Source organism: Eublepharis macularius, chromosome 18 (genome assembly GCF_028583425.1).
Source record: "Eublepharis macularius isolate TG4126 chromosome 18, MPM_Emac_v1.0, whole genome shotgun sequence".
In the NCBI taxonomy this organism is placed as follows: Eukaryota; Metazoa; Chordata; class Lepidosauria; order Squamata; family Eublepharidae; genus Eublepharis; species Eublepharis macularius.
In genome coordinates, this window is record NC_072807.1 from 15,724,456 (window position 1) to 15,742,057 (window position 17,602).

General features: G+C 46.0%; 1 protein-coding gene across 2 annotated transcripts in view; it reads left to right on the forward strand.

Moving 5' to 3' along the window:
- Positions 1 to 228: 228 nt before the first annotated feature.
- The window catches only part of MEGF11 (multiple EGF like domains 11), a 316,522-nt gene continuing 299,148 nt past the window's right edge, over positions 229 to 17,602 (forward strand). The window contains exons 1-2 of one of the 2 annotated variants that reach the window (XM_055002716.1): positions 229 to 329; positions 1,401 to 1,501. In XM_055002716.1, coding sequence (XP_054858691.1) covers positions 1,441 to 1,501 — 61 coding nt within the window. In that variant the 5' untranslated portion in view covers positions 229 to 329; positions 1,401 to 1,440. The remainder of the gene's footprint in view (positions 330 to 1,400; positions 1,502 to 17,602) is intronic. The other variant, XM_055002717.1, reaches the window with a different exon arrangement.

The following is a 17,602-nucleotide window of genomic DNA, read 5'->3' on the forward strand; positions in this document are numbered from 1 at the left end:
TCTATTATAGGGGGAGGATACTTTGATTTCCATACTATTACAACACACTAAATTTGGAGGCAGTCAATGGGGAACGTGTTGGGAACATCCAGAATGGAGGTTTGTTGTACCCGTCTCGGCTCTGGCTAGGAGCATTCATGGGTGTGGACACAGGAGAGAAAGAGAGACATGGGCCTCTCGCAGAACAATGATTCGTGCTTGTTCTCTTTCCTTTTTGTTGCCTCTAGCTATGCCGTGACTGTTCAGGAATCGTACGCGCATCCCTTTGATCAGATCTATTACACGAGATGTACAGATATCCTCAACTGGTTCAAGTGCACTCGACACAGGTAAGCGGTGATCGGAAGATGCTGTTCTGCCTTTTCATCTCTGTTCTGCCACCTTTTAATCTAAGCCCTGGTGACGCTCCTGAGATGCTGGAGGATAAATATAGGTCTCTCTGCGATAGAACCCTCCTGAAAAATTAAAGAGACTGAAAGTGGATTTTTTTCCAGGAGAAAAGTTAACAGCATTTTTTGAAACCATGACTAACTTGCTTTCATGAATTTGCAGTAAATGTTTGTTTAATTTCACATAGAGGTCAGAGGGATGTCAGTACATTTTTTAAACTTCCTTTTCCTGCTTCTGAGTCACTTTTTTTTGTTAAATAGTAAAGAGTCCAGTAGCACTTTTAAGACTAACCAACTTTATTGTAGCATAAGCTTTCAAGAACCATAGCTCTCTTCGTCAGATGTCAAACTCCCTGGCTGAACTCAATGGAATAAAATCAATCTTAACAGGAGATCTCTGCCTTTGATTTGTGGACATCTTGGGGTGACTGCCATTGGATGTATGAATGTAATGAGAGAGAATATAATGGGTTCTTGCACAACTTGTTTGCTAACTCTAGTGAACTCACAGTCTCTCTACACAAGGCATCTTACACAGGGACGCTCAAGTGAAAGATCTTCACTTGTTCTCCCTTTGTGGCTACAAGTGCACTGCTAGGGAGACAGAGTATACTTGAATCAAGACCACACAGAATGTAAGTCACTTGAGCGTCCCCATGTAAGACATCTCGTATAAGGAGACTCAGTTTTATAGATAAAACATTTATTCTGGACATCTCCCCCCTGTACGTGCTGTCATTCCTACAAACATCCCATGGCAATATTCTGCAAAAGTCTCTCCTGCCACTGGCACAAATGCTTATTAGAATTTGAATTGCATTGTATGATTCACAATTTGTATTTTTACAGACATTTATTCATGTATTTGTTCTGCATGTCTTTTAATATCAAAAGCTGTTGCCCGTTTTAAACTGTCGCTCACGCCTACGGTGCCATAACATAACACAAATATAATTCTAACTGTAGGCATTGATTTCTAATGGTTTATTTTCTTTCCATTTTGCAATTTAGAATAAGCTATAAAACGGCATATCGGAGGGGGCTGAGGACGATGTATCGCCGGCGATCCCAGTGCTGCCCGGGATATTATGAAAGTGGAGACTTCTGCATCCGTATGTATCTGGCATCGGTTCTCCGTCTTCAGTTAGTGTAACTGGTGTGTTATGCCTGGCAACTCTAAATTATGGCTTATGTTTCTACAAGAAGGCTGCCAGGATTGATTTAATGTTATTGAAATTTTTTTCTCTGCTGCTTTTCTGTTATACCTCCTAGGCCTAGGACCAGATCGAGGGGGGGCAGGGGGTAGTCTGCCCCCGGCGCCTCCAGGGAGGGGGTGCCAGGAGCAGCTGCCAGGAGCGCGCGGGCAGCCTTGCAGCTGCCTGGAGTGCACAGGCAGCAGCACGGGCAGCCTCGCAGCCCCCCACGCTGCCTTTTGCCTGCCCCGCAGGACAGGGGGTAGCCGGCTTGCTGCAAGGGCAGGCAAAGGCAGTGCGGCCACTCGCGCTGTTTGCCCTTGTCCTGCAGGGCAGGCAAAAGGCAGCGCCGTTGCCTGCACTGTTCGCCTGCCATGCAGGGCAGGGGGCACGCGGCAAGCCAGCCACCCCCTGTCTTGCGGGGCAGGCGAAATGGCACGCATGGCTTCCCAGCCCCGCACGCTGCCTCCGCTGTGCCGCCCTGCATGATGATGTCATCGGAATGACGTCATCACACAGTGCCAGGAGTGTGCGCGCACTGTGCGTGCGCACGAGGGGCTCGGACTGGGGTTGCCCTGGGCGCTGGCAACCCTAGATCCGGCCCTGCCTAGGCCAATTTTGATGGGCTCGCTTTTAAAGAATTGGGTCCAAGTGTCCCAACTTGAGGTCCCATAGCCACAGAGCAAGTGTGAGAATGGCTTTTTTAAAAAAAGGAGCTTGGGCTTGGAATACCTCTGTGTCGGGGAGGAAGAACTTTCCCAACAAGCAATATTCCCATGCTGAATCATGGGTGGTGGTGGTGGAGTTTTCCCCATTTTTGCTTCATGTAGAACCTGGACCAATCCCTCTGAAAACAAGTATCTCTAGTTTGTCCCTCAAAGCACTGCTTTACCTTGGCAAAAGAGGGGAGGGTTGCTTGGGGCATGATGTCGTTGTCAGGGCCAGGAAAAGCCCAGACCCAGTGCAAAAGAGCTGAAAGGTTGCTCAGACCTCTGCCCAAATGTACTTTGACCCAGCAGGACTTTGCCCCATAGATGATGGTGGGAGACACAGAGAAAGGCAAGCAGTAAGTTCTTGAATACAGAAGTCATGTTTATTACACTCCCACCGAGGAAACCCAAAAGCACCTAATTGCATACCATTCATATACAGGCTTGCCTCTGTACATACCCAGACTGGCTTTAGAGGCAGCTGATCCAATTAGAATTGGAAACTCCTGACAGGTGCTAAAGAAGATTTTGTCCCTCTCTTGTTCATTGCTGGTTTCCTAACCCCTTGTGTTCAGGTCCAGGCATGGTTTGGGCTGCCCTCCTTTGTTAGAATGAGGTGGGGATCGGACATACGCAATTGAATTGAGGCCCCAGCTTGCGTGGGAGAACTGCCTTCTGTTTGGGACCGCATGGTGAAATCTTCTCCTTCCTTCCCATCTTCTAAGAAGGTTGCATTGGGCTGATTCCAGAGGCTTGGAAGGGAGCCTGATCCAGGGGCGTCTTCAGTGCCAGGGCCAGAGATTGCCAGTATAAAACGGCCCAATATGCCACTGTGGAAGGGCAGAGGTGGGGGAGACACACATACAATGGCCCTCAATGTTCCCTGCAAACTGGAAAAAGTATCTTCTGCTTTTGTAGTTTGGGTTCATTGCAAGCAGTGGAACAGACCAGGGCTCATTTCGAGGGGGAACGTGCAGGAACGTAGTTCTGGCAGTTCCCCAAAGAGGTCACATGTCAGGTAGCCCCGCCCACCTGATTCTCGGCCATTTTGGGCCCGTTTCAGCCTGGATTGGGGCCGAAATGGCCCAGATCGGGCCTCTGATAGGTGGTGGATCACTCTCCCACTCAGCAGCGGCCTGATCCTGACCATTTTGGACCCCTTTGTGGCCATTTTCAGCCCCTTTTTGCCATTTTGGGCCCAATTTCGGCCCTGAATGGCAGGATTGCGTCCAAAACAGCCAGGACAGGTGATGTCAGGGTGTGTGGCATATGCAAATCAGTTATGCTAATGACACACTTATGGTGATATCAAGGGGCGTGACATATGCTGATGAGTTATGCTAATGAGTTATACTAATGAGTTCCTCCAGCTCTTTTTCTACAAAATGACCCCCGGAACAGACTCTTCTCTTTCTGGAGCTTGTCTTCACACAGCCTCCAATGATCGCACCCAGCCACACTCACCCACACATTTATGCTTTCAGCCTAGTATTTCATAAATTCATTTTTATTTATTTACATAATTTATAGTCCACCTTTCTCAGAGCCAAAACAGACGAGACACCTGACACGTGGAGGATACGAGTTGGTTTCCCGCAAGGATTCATGGGAAGTGTAGTGAGAAGAAACTCTGCCAGGGAGAAGAGGGAGAGAATCCCTCTTCTCCCTCTTGCCACTGCCAGCTCCCCTAAAAGCACTCCACAGCCAGAGGCAGCTGAGTGCACTGGCGGTCACAAGAGGGACAAGGAGCCGGTTGGCACTGCCATCTCCCTCTGACCGCTTCTCTCTCACCGCTGCCAGTGTGCTCACTCCCTCTGGCTGCGGAGTGCTTTTAGGGGAGCTGGCAGCAGCGAGAGGGAGAAGAGGGATTCTCTCCCTCTTCTTCCTGGCAGAGGTTCTTTCTCAAACGCTTCCCATGGAACCTTGCGGGAAACCAACTCGTATCCTCCACGTGTCAGGCATCTCGTCTGTTTGGCTCTCAAACTCAAGGGGGATTATATAGTCAATATGATCAACAGCGGGACATCCAATAATCAGTGCAATTGGGTTTGGATTGTAGAAATCTGAAAACAAGCAGAAATCTGATACAGAGCTGACACAATGCTATAACAAACCCAAAGCATTTAAACATGATGGGTTAAACGATGAAGAAATTAAGTAGCAGGTGCAAACTTACAACTGATAGCACCCTGTAGTATAGTCTTCAGTCCCTATCTCTTTACCCACATTGCATCAGTAATGCAAAAAGGCATACATTTGGTAAGCGTCAGTTCAAAACTCTACTGTCAAAACTCTGATTTCTCACTCTCATCCAGATGGGCTCGGGCACCTCTGAGGTGCAGGGCAGGGTCTAGGGAAACTTACCTAGAGTAGAGGCAGGGGGAAAATGGTGTTCTGGAGGAATGGGAACACTCCCTGCTGAGGTTTGGCGTAGTGGTTAAGAGTGCGGGACTCTAATCTGGAGAGCCGGGTTTGATTCCCCACTCCTCTGCTTGAAGCCAGCTGGGTGACCTTGGGCTAGTCACAGCTCTCTGGAGCTCTCTCAGCCCCACCCACCACACAGCGTGTTTTGTTGTGGGGATAATAATGGCATACTTTGTAAACTGCTCTGAGCGGGCATTAAGTTGTCCTGAAGGGAGGTATATAAATCGAATGATGTTGTTGTTGTTATTAGAATCCACAATTCTTTCAGCCCATCTGCCCTACCACCGCTCCAGTTAAAGTTCTGTCTAATATTCCACCTTATTCCCCTTGCAGAATTTTGCCCCAGACCTGTAGGCATGCACAAAACCTCCAGGCATTCTTTTGCTGCCTGTGGTGTTCTTGGACGATCTTTGGGCCAATTCAGAGGTTGCATGTATATGATTAATGAACATTTGATGACTGGTACTTGTGAACTGTCTGTTCAGAAACATTGGGTAATATATCCAGAAGCGTAAGCCGTGATGCATCTGACAAAGAGAGCTGTGATTCTCGAAAGCTTATGCTACAGTAAAGTTGGTTAGTCTTGAAGGTGCTACTGGTCTCTTTTCTATTGAGTAATATGAAGATTTTAACAAGCTTCAAATGTGTGAATTGGGCCCGTTTGTTTATCCAACTTGTATATTGCCTCTCCACCACGTCTAGTGCTCAGGGCAGTTTACAGCATACATATAAAATACATTCACAGGTCAAAACTTGATTCTGTAATCGTTGATTGACAAACATGTCTCTGTGTAGAAATCAAGGTGTGGCTTAAGGGAAGAGATGGGGAAAGACTTAGCAGATTCTTGTTGTGGATCCTAAGCAGGTTTTTTGGGCTCAGGGTGCTGCTTTGGGGTTCCTCGACGGATATTATTCCAGCTGGTTATTTCTGAGATGATAACTACTTTCTGATGTATCACATAATAGTTTCCAATTTTAGCCTCCAAAGCGGAGTTCATTTTAATTTTTTTAAAAGCCATGCTTAAAATAACAAGGCTGAGACTGTTGTCCCTGAGAAATGCAAGTAGCGCGGAGAGGGCCCTCCCTTAAATAGCATATTAAAATGTAGTTTGAAAATTGCATTTCATAGAATTAATAGTTGGTTATGCTGCTGCTGTTCTCAGGCCTGCATTCCTGATAAGGAATGATGGATGCTCCGTGCTGGAGAAGGTCCGCTTGGACGTGGTGAAGTCTGTCGGACAGTACTTGCACGCTTGAGTTATGCAGCTAATTATGTAGCTAACTACATGCATACCATAATTTAAATTCTTGGGGTAGCTAACTCCTTTGACTTTGTCTTGTCGCTTTTTAAAAAGCCTTCTCTCAAGGCGTTTGTGTTTGGTTGGTTTGATTTTTAAAAAGATTCTAGACCTCATGGTTGTGATAGCAATGGGGTAGAGATCCTGGAAACATTTTTTTTTGCTGCTCTTTACAATCTAAAGTTGCTTTTTAAAAGTTTTATTTTTTTATAGACTCAAGGCAGATTTTAAAGCATAAATCGGTGCAGTCCAGCAGTGTGAGATGTCTAATAAACAATAGTGACGGGCATGAACTGAAATACGAACCCAAATTAAGCACGAACCAGGCTTGTTCGTAGTTTGCGAACCAGCAGTTCGTCAGATCCCATTTCTGACGAACCGCCACGAACTTTAGGCTGGTTTGTTTGGTTCATTTTTTGGTTCATCACTGCAGACAGCCTGGTTCCAGTCAGTTTCCTAGGCAACAGGGGATGGACTTCCTGCAGACCTTCTGCTGACCTGGAAGTGACCTTCTGCTGGCCTGGAAGTGACCTTCTGCTGACCCAGAAGTGATGATTTTCTGACTTTCTGATTTTCTGTGATGTTTTCATGAACTAAATGAACCAGTTTGTGAACCAGGGGCAGGTTCGTGAAAGTTCGTGGTTCGTGAAATTTGATGAACCACGAACCACATGGTTTGGTTTTTTTCCGGTTCATGCCCATCTCTAATAAGCAATGCAATAGAACTAGATTTTATGAAAATTAGGAACAATGTAAAAAAGTACGAGACATAAGTAAAACAATGCAGAAAATGGTATTACAAAAACTGAAAATGGTGCAGTAAGTATAGGATTACAGACGGTTTATTAGTCTTCAGAATTAGCTTACACAAACAAAGTCCCAAATCTTCCCCACCCATTAATCCTAACATGAGAAAGAAGGGAGAGAAAAGTTATTTTTTAAATTAATTAATTTATTATTTATAGAGGAAAGGGGCACCAGGTGGACTATAAGCACTGTTTGGTATCACAGGGTGTATGTTTCCAGGAAGGCTAACCAGAAATAGTCATATATCTCACCCCCATGTTGCTTATTAAAGATTGTCTGTTCCTTGAAGGCAAGTTCAAGCATGTCTTCCAACTATTCTTCAATTTGTGGCGATGACTTTGCCTTCTATTTTTAAAAAATTAGACATCCAGCTGCAGCAATCGCTTGTTCGGAAAAACCACAACTTTTGATTGCAGATTTCAGGTGCTATGTTGGACATAGCACTGCAGCTGTAACCCTGGCTTAGAACGTTGACTCAAAAATCAAGTTGCTTTGAGTTCTGTGTCCTGCCTCAAAAGGCGTTCTTGCTCAAAATGCACTAAGGTATACATGCTGGACTTGGAACAATTTTGTAATCCTCCTTGAGTCTTGGCAAGAAAGGTGGAGTATAAATAAAGTAAATAAACACGACCAGAGCATGTGTAACAATGTTCCTCCTGTAGAGATGCATCTCCAGCATATGTCTTGATTTGTTTCTAGTCTAAATTATCTGTCCAGAGCAGGGCTTTTTTTCTGGGAAAAGAGGTGGTGGAACTCAGTGGGTTGCCCTCAGAGAAAATGGTCAAATGGCTGGTGGCCCCACCCCCTGATCTCCAGACAGAGAGGAGTTTAGATTGACCTCCGTGAACAGCGCGGAGGTCAATCTAAACTCCTCTCTGTCTGGAGATCAGGGGGCGGGGCCACCAGCCACGTGACCATTTTCAAGAGGTTCTGGAACTCCGTTCCCCCACGTTCCCCCTGAAAAAAAGCCCTGGCCCAGAGTGCATTGAAACCTCTGAGCAATTTTCTTCTGAATCTAAAGTCCAAGGAGGTGATCGGTGTAGTTAGTCATCAAGGTTTTCTGGAATCTAAAAAAACCAGCTGCTTCCCCGCCTGCACCAGGACTTGTGCAAATATGTCGGCAGTTCTTAAAAATAAGATAACTAAGTCTTCTGACCTCGGTCTCGCAAGGAAGCAAGGGGCAAAGTTATTCTCGGCTTGTTTGATAGTCCGTTGCAAGTTCACACCTGGAAGATCTGTTATCTTCTTCTCTCCATCAGACATTTCCTGCATTTTTGAAAACCGATTGCTTTTGCTGTGTACACTCTGAGTGGCAGCAGCTCTTTGGGGGACTTGGGCAGGACCTTCTCCAGTTTTACTACTTGTGATTCTTTTAACAAGGATGCTAAATCCTGGCAGTTGCAGCATATTGGATGCCTCCTGTCCTGCAGAATCCTGCCCCCTTCAGAAATCTTCCTGCTGTGGAAGGAAGCCAAACTTCAGACTGGGGTTTCCAGCCTGGTTGGAGATGACAACAGTTGCGTTTTCTGCTGGATTTTGTCAAGCTATTCCTATTGGAGTTCTTTGAGTTAATAGCAGGTGGCGAGGAGAGACCACATCACGTGGAGCGTGGAATGATCAAAGCCTGGCTTTTTAAGAGACATTTTTTCCTTCTGAGTTGTAGATTAAAGGCTAATTGGTTCTTCTTTCATTAATCGTAGCGTTTGTTTCTTGCAAAAGTTTTTTTATAAAAATTGTTTTGTAATTAAACACGGCACTTTTAGTCTAACGACAACCGTGCTTAAATCTATATTAACAACCCTTTCTGGTTTTAACAGCATTAAATTAGATTGCTGGCAGCTATTGCTAGTCTTGATTTTTCCCCCTTTGTCCTTTTTTCCTTTAGACTGTATTTTTTTTAAAGCAAAATAATCCAGGTTCTGTGTCCATTGTGCACTGCCAGTAGCTATAGTGATGGCCTTTTAGATAGCTTTAAAAGCAAGTTAGTCAGATTCACGGAGGAGAGGGCTGTTAATGGTTACTAGTGACTGTTAACTGCTGAATGCCAGTGCTCCATGGCAACATCAGGAGAAGACTTCTACTTCTATGCCCTGTTTGTTTGGCCCTCCAGGGCAGCTGGCTGGCCGTTGTGTGAAAGAGGATGCTGAACTAGATGGACTACTGGTCTAATTCAGCAGAACACCTCTTGCATTTTCAGATGTGTCTGTCTGTCTTTATTTGACAAAATGTATATTCCCAGCTTTCTGCCAAGAAAATTCAGGCTACAGCTGACTCCAGTGATAGTAATGTTTTTGTTTGATTAGTATTTCTCGGTTAGATCATTTTAATCTGTTGATATCTGTACATTCATTCATTCATAGTCCGCCTTTCTCACTGAGACTCAAGGTGGATTACATAGTGTGAAATTAGTACAATCAGTATCAAGGACATTTCCATACAGTATCAAGGACATTTCCAAACAGTGTTAAGGACATTTCCATCAATACTTGCATAGAGTTTTACAAACACATAGCATTAGCAGCAATCCAATCCAGACCTGAAGAATTGCTGAAACAGAACATAAACAGATCATAATCAATTCTAGGACTGACATTACATAACATGAAGCACAGGTAGTATATAGGAGTACATATTCAAAGCAACAGATAATATGTAAGGCAACATAATGGTGAGGTCTATGGTTCCTAACTCATTAGCGAAGCATGTGAGGCCCCCTCCCTACAGTACTTCGCTCCTATCTGAATCTGACTCATCTGAAGAAGAGAACTGTGATTCTCGAAAGCTTATGCTACAGTAAAGTTGGTTAGTCTTAAAGGTGCTACAGGACTCTTTTCGATTTTGCTACTACAAACACAGCTAACTCTTCTGGATCTTTTTACTTTGTGTAATTCTAGATGTTTCAAGTAATGGTGCATGCAAAGATCTCTATAAGCAATGGAAATCCCGCCTCCTCTGGTTATTGGAGATCCTTCTCAGAGTCAAGCTACAAGTGACGCCTGACACAGGTTGGACACTTGTCAGCTTCCCTCAAGTTTTGATGGGAAATGTAGGCATCCTGGTCTTGCAGCTGTAATGGAGAGCCAAGCTGTAAAACCAGGATGCCTACATTTCCCATCAAAACTTGAGGGAAGCTGACAAGTGTCCAGCCTGTGTCAGGCATCACTTGTAGCTTGGCTCTGAGTCACTCTGAGTTCTGAGAGATCCCCAGGCACTGTGAGTGTTTGAAACCCTCTCTCGCACCGAGGGATGAAAAGGAGAAGTGATAGACTTGAAGCATTTATGCTTTATACGTCGGGTACTGTGTTGTACTCAGGTGCAGAGATCCTTGCAGGAGCTTTTGACTTCTCCACCTTTTTGTAGATCAGGTCTTCCCTGCAGTTGCCTGCCATGAAACCCGAGCAAGATCCAAACCTTTCAGCCTCTGAGGATGATAGTGAATGCGGTAACCTTTCTTTCTTCCCTGTACCCTCTTTGCTGCTTTTGGCCTGGTAATTCTTCAGCCGTGTCTGGGCTGAGGCGGAGTTATTTTTCCTCAGGACACTAGCTCTGAATTATGGATGAATGTTTCCCCCTCCCAACCATAAATCTTATTTTACTATGACATGATGGATGTGAGTCCGACTGCCGAGGTGAAAAGGGTTCAGGGGAATGAAAGCATTTTGGTAGCTTAGCCACAAAAGATCCGAAACCAAGGGTGGAAACTTGAAGAAAGAGAATCTCCCCTACATGTCTCTTGAAGAAGAGGTCTTAAAAATCATCCAGCATGAAAAGCACAGCTAATGTCAAGGATAGGAAAAAAGGGGGGGGGGATGAATTATTTTGGCCTTTTCCCTTTTTTGAACCATTTTAATATGCCTGCCAGAGGATATTTCTATTAAGAATTGATGTGTTTCGATTAATGCTCTCATTGGGTACATCTTTCACATGTATTAGGAACTGTATATGAGACTGGATATTATGGGATGTATACAGTAGAGATTGGCACTCGTAGGTTGACGATTTATTTATTTATTATTTATTATATTAGATTTTTAGTCTGCCCTCCCTGCCAGGCAGGCTCAGGTTGGAGTACAACATTTCAAATGACATAAATACAGTTAAAAACAGATAAAACAGTATACAAATAACATTAAAACAACTTTATACAATACAGCTTCTCTTCAGATGGCGATGATAAAATACTGTTTTTCAAGCCCTGGCTCATATGTAGGGTGGTGGACAGATCTTTAGTGTGGCCGGTGGGGGCCCAACCTAGCCTCCACCATATGCCTGGCGTACAACTCTGTCTTACAGGTCAGGCGGAAAGATAATAAATCCCGCCGGGCCCTGGTTTCCTCAGACAGAGAGTTCCACCAGGTCGGTGCCAGGACCGAAAAGGCCCTGGCTCTGATCGAGGCCCGGCGGGCCTCCCTTGGGCCAGGAACCACCAACAGTTGTTTATTTGTTGAACGAAGCATCCTCTGGGGTACATATGGGGAGAGGCGGTCCTGCAGATATGCTGGGCCCAGTCCGCATAGGGCTTTATAGGTCAACACCAAAACCTTGAACCGGACCCGGTACTCAACTGGTAACCAGTGTAGGTGGCGTAGTTCCTGAATTATTGGTTCAGTAGCTAGTCCATGTGATTTCCTAAGAATGCTAGGACCGCCCACCGGGTAATAGAGCCCCTTTGTTGCTTGGTTAGGAGATGGGATGTTTACACTGCAGACTTAAACTAGTTTGGCGACCCTTCACACCTGGCACGAGAGGGGCTCTGTAACCCTAAATTTAATTCTTTACATACTTAATAAATTACAATTTCTAGCATTCTTTGGGGATGGCTTGATAGTTACTGTGCACCAGGGATGGAAGCAAGCGGGTACGAAGTGCTGGTAAGAAAGTGGCCATGGTGATACATCCCATGTTCTAGTTTGAGACCCCCCTCTCTGAGAGACCGTACTGGTTAGAAATGTAAGTAATTTTCACTGTTGTTTTGAGTGCACACACTAAATAAGGAGGCAAAGCACAAAGAATTCCCAATAGGGAAAAAAAAAATCATCGCTTACTGAACATCCCTCCCATTGGTGGGAGGAGCAATTTAACTTGGACAAGGTGACCAAGACATACCATGCATAGGCCACATCACCCTGTTCTGAGCATAGCAGGTCTTAGAAGCATCTCCTCCTGGGTGACCGAGTTGGGAAAGATGTCACTTCTAAGATGACACCTGCCATTTTTGTCTTGGGCAGCTGAGCCAGGGCTGGCATCTGCGCTCGGCAAGGTGGGGCAGCTGCTGGAGCCTGCCGCTTCTGGTGGGGCCCCACTGCTGCTGACTCCCTACTCACACACCTCCTCTGAATCCTGCACCCGCACCCTATCACTGCCTGCTTGCGAGTGCTTTGTCACCTCTGCTCCCAGCTGCACACGCTGTCTGTTGTTGCTGGAGAAGGGCATGTGGGTGGTGCATTGGCATTCCTGGTAGCCATGGCAGTGGCCCTCATAGCTGCACCCACCACCCAGCACCATCGAGGAAAGGATGTGCAGGCAGCTGTGACAGCAGGTGGTGGGAGGACTTGTGAGTGGGCAAAGGAAGGTCACACAGTCAGGTGCTGGCAAGTGGGTGGAAGGGCAAGGAGCCTAGTGTGGGCATAAGGGGGGGGCCCTGAGCACTGTCTACCCAGGGCCCCCCAAACTGGAACTCACCCTGAGGCGAGCTGGCCAAATGCTTGTGCTAAAAATTATTTGCAAGAAATCGGGTATACCTGTTTATTGGATCAAAATGTTGAATTGATGGATCAAGCTGGTTTAACCACCACCACCACCACCAACAACAACAACAAATTTATATACTGTCCTTCAGGACAACTTAATGCCCACTTAGTGGTTTACAAAGTGTGTTATTATTATTCCCACAACAAACACCCTGTGAGGTGGGTGGGGCTGAGAGAGCCGTGACTGGCTTCAAGCGGAAGAGTAGGGAATCAAACCTGGTTCTCCAGATTAGAGTCCTGCCGCTTTTAACCACTACACCAAACTTGTGTAGTGTAAAGGTTGCAGGGAATGAGCCTCAGCAGGTCTACTTGGTAGTAACACCCCTGTTATTCATTGGGGCTTAACCTAGGAAAGCGCCCTTAGGATTGCAGCTGCAGGCATGAGCTTCATGTTTTCACATATTTCCCTCTGCCTGAGCCCTACTGCCTGTCTGGCCCTGACTCCTGTATCCTGTGTGCAGCCTCTCCATTCCTCTTCTTCAGCTATGTTTATCCATGATGCAGCTCTCTCCAGAGCGGTCTTTGAAAACAAACTGCACACAGTGGGCAGTAAATCCGAGCATGATTTAGTATATTTGGTTTGCTAAGGTAAGCCTTTCGGCAAAGGACGGGCATAAATTGTAGCATACTCGCTTCCTCCTCTGAAACAACTACTTGCCCTCTTTTAAAGGTTTTTAAAATTATTTAGGCAAGATTAGAGTCCAGGGTAGCTTTTTAAATTCTTCCTTGATGGTTAAAAAAATAAAATCTCCTGTTCTTTTGTTATATTTTGCCCTCAGTGCAGACACATTAGTGAAGATTTCCTTTGTTTTAAAAAAAACCCCAACCAAACAAAAATGCTGGAAGGAAAGAGCCTCCAATTTACTAAATGGATCTCCCTTTGTTCGGTCTGTCCTTTTTAATCTTTGGACATGACAGATTTATATTAAACATCTACAGCTGGACAGAGGTAGGGGTAATCGGTTGTCCTGGTTGGCAAAGTATTGTAGGAAACAAACAAGAACAACGATGGTTGTTGGGGGTTTTCCGGGCTGTATTGCCGTGGTCTTGGCATTGTAGTTCCTGACGTTTCGCCAGCAGCTGTGGCTGGCATCTTCAGAGGTGTAGCACCAAAAGACAGAGATCTCTCAGTGTCACAGTGTGGAAAAGATGTAGGTCATTTGTATCTACTCAGGAGGGGTGGGGTTGAGCTGAGTCATCCTGTAAGAGTTTCCCAGGGTGTGGAATGCTAATGGCGGGAGGCTTCACTGTATCCTGAGGAGGTTCTTTTGCATATGGATTGGTGCTTGATGTGCTAATCTTCTCTGCAGGGCTATTGTCGGGTGTGGAGTGTTTTGTTGGCCTGGTGTTTTTCAGAACTGGAGCCCATGCTCTGTTCATTCTTAAGGTTTCTTCTTTCCTGTTGAAGTTTTGCTTATGCTTGTGAATTTCAATGGCTTCCCTGTGCAGTCTGACAAAGTAGTTGGAAGTGTTGTCCAGTATTTTGGTGTCCTGGAATAAGATACTGTGCCCTGTTTGAGTTAGGCTATGTTCAGCCACTGCTGATTTTTCAGGCTGTCCAAGTCTGCAGTGTCTTTCATGTTCTTTTATTCTTGTCTGGATGCTACGCTTTGTGGTCCCGATGTAAACTTGTCCACAGCTGCAGGGCCGTGAAAGCCTTCGACAAAACAAGAACAACATTTGATTTATATACCACCCTTCAGAACAACTTAATGTCCACTCAGAGTGGTTTACAAAATGTGTTATTATTATCCCCACAACAATCACCCTGTGAGGTGGGTGGGGCTGAGAGAGCTCTGAGGAGCTGTGACTGACCCAAAGTCACCCAGCCGGCTTCAAGTGAAGGAGTGGGGGATTAAACTTGGTTCTCCAGATTAGAGTTCCATCTCTCTTAACCACTACACCAAACTGGCTCTCAGTGGAAAAGCTGTGTGTGTGTTGATTATTCTGTTTAATTTTTTTGCAGCATGCACAGGTTAGATGTTGTTAAAGGGTGCTCGTTTTTGGAATAATGGGTTGGGTGACATGTGGTGGGGGTGAGACTTGAACAGACATTTGGGTCTGGTAGGAGGCGAAATGGAGGAGGAAGCAAGACTCAGGGAATTCAGAAGAGCTGAGGGGGCATTGCCGATGCACGAGCAACTCTGAACCAAGCTACAAGTGACGCCTGACACAGGTTGGACACTTGTCAGCTTCCCTCAAGTTTTGATGGGAAATGTAGGCGTCCTGGTCTTGCAGCTTGGCTCTCCATTTAATTGAAGTTTACAGAGTGGCAGTCTATGAGAGGGAGAACATGCAGTCAGGAGAGGATTGCAGGCGTCGGGCTCTCGCTGGGTGCCGCCTTCCCCTCCACTGTGTGTGTATGTGTGTGGGTTTCTGTAAGCTTCAATTAAATGGAGAGCCAAGCTGTAAGACCAGGACGCCTACATTTCCCATCAAAACTTGAGAGAAGCTGACAAGTTTCCAACCTGTGTCAGGCGTCACTGGTAGCTTGGCTCTCTTTCACTTATCACTGAAGCTTGCCCCCTTCCAACACACACAGTTTTCCTTTTTAATCCCAAGTATGCCCTACGATTGTGACACGGCATTATAGTCGCTTAATCTGCGAGAACATTCAATTCATCCAGATGGCGGGAGACTTTCAGAATTGTATCAACCCATGTAAGCTGCCCTGGACTCCCGTTTTCTTTTGCCCCCACCAGTAGACCCCCCTGTGGTTGCCTTCTTTCTCTATTCCCTTACCCCCTCTCTTGCCTGTGACCCTCCTGTGCTTGCTACTCACACGGGAGCATAATAAATGTAGTTTGAGCAGTTTGCAGAACAAAAGAGGTAGTGGGAGAAGAGATAGGAGAGGGGGGGCCCAGTGTAAAGGCATGTCAACCACGATGATACAAGGGCAAGCCCCGAAAGGGATTCGCTAGCTGCACGGCAAGCTCCGAGTGACAGATGAGCAGGCACAGCAGAGATTTAGAGAGAAATTGATCTGTTCAGGCACTGAAAGCTTTAGATCATTATTCAAAGTATTTTAGCTCAGTTGCGGTGCTCTGGCACGGTGCCTGCTCTCAGCCTTGGCAGATTCTTCCCTAACAAAGGAGATCCCAATGACATCAGCCTCTAAGTATAATGAGGTTTTCTCCCCTCATATGAGGTATTTAAGATGACCTCTCCAACCCCAAGTTTGCCTTTTCCTTATTTGGAAGTTCCCCCGCCTCATGGGAATTCCTTTTGCCAGATCTCTGCCTAATTGGAGGCATGCCTCTGTTTTCCACCAACTCCTCTTTTCAAACCCAGGGAAGCGAAATGCTTTGTTCTTTATTATTTCCTCTGCTTATGTGTCTGAGGCTACAGTCATCTTTCAGCGTGCACTCAGTAATGAGATCTTGAGATGGTCTGTTCTGCTGCTGGGTAACCTGAGTTTCAGCTCCTTTGCTGTGCTCAGTTTTGTTCTGGGTGGAAGATTACGTGTGTTTTCCTCTGGAGCTTTTCCTGGGTTTTTGACCAGAGGTTTGCTCAAGTCTTCTCTACCGTATCATCTCTCCTAGAACGCCAAGCCACGCACTTTGTGCAACTCCAGTGTTTTCTTGAATTATCAGCTGTCCCAACCGTTTGAAATCACCCTAGATGACTTCCCCATGTAGGATATGTAGCATACCCCATTTCCCGCTGCAGAATCTCTCTAACCCTTAAGTTTCTATCTTTGCAGGTTGCAGAGTGCATGTGGATGTTAGAATATTGGCATTTTCTGTAGGCTGACCTGGATAGCCCAGGTGAGCCTGGTCTCATCAGATCTCAGAAGCTAAGCAGGGTCAGCCTTGGTTAGTAATTGGATGGGAGACCTCCAACGACGACCAGGGTTGCAGAGAGAGGCAATGGCAAACCACCTCTGAGTCTCTTGCCATGAAAACCCCACCAGGGGTCGCCATAAGTCAGCTATGACTTGAGAGCACTCTTCATCGCCACTGTAGGTGTAGTGGTTAGAGTGTTGGACAAGCAACTGTGAGACCCAGGTTCAAATCCCCACTCCATCAGGGAAGCTTGCTAGGTGACCTTGGGCCAGTGCGCATACTCAGCTCAAGCTACCACACAGGGCTGTTGTGAGGATAAAATCGAGTGCAGGAGAGTAAAGTACGCCAGTTTGGGTCCTCATTAGGAAGAAAGATGGGGCATAAATGAAGTAAATAAATAAATAAAATATTTGATACTGTGTATGCCGTTAATATTATTCTAACTGCTTTGAGAATATCTTTTTCTCCCCTAGTAAACTGTTTGTTTTTCTACTATATCCAGGTTTCAGTTTTCCTTCCAAGCATGCTTAGGTGTTCTGTCACTTTGTCACAGATCCCGAAAATAAAGCGTGGTGGTCTGAGTTCAGGTTGTACCACATTTTTCTATCCAGGTATTAAAACCTAAGTCAGCATGTAAAGGTAGGTAAAGGTAGTCCCCTGGGCAAGCACTGAGTCATTACTGACCCATGGGGGGACGTCGCATCATGATGTTTTCTTGGCAGACTTTTTGTTATGGGGTGGTTTGCCATTGCCTTCCCCAGTCATCTACACTTTATCCCCAGGAAACTGGGTACTCATTTTACCAACCTCGGAAGGATGGAAGGCTGAGTCAACCTTGAGCCGGCTACTTGAACCCGGCTTCTGCCAGGATCAAACCCAGGTTGTGAGCAGAGCTTGGGCTGCAGTACTGCCACTTACCACCCTGCGCCACGGGGCTCTTGTATATTGTTAGCATGTATCCAGGTGCTAAAACCTAAGTCAGCAAGAGTGAGGGATGGTGCTGAAATTCCCACCCCCTCATTTTGGCTTTTTTGTGTGATCTTTAGGTCCAGTTTGGGATATGCCTGGCAAAGTCATATGCCCAAGCACTCCTGCAAAGTCTGTCCGGTTCCAGGGACTCCAGCAGTAGAGTAATGTAGGCTGTCCTAGCTCGCCCAGCCAAGCGGCCTCTTTGGCCATCTGCATGGACAGCCAGTGGCGCCAGGGTGTGCGTAGATTCCCTTTAAAACAGGCAAAGGGCAGAAAT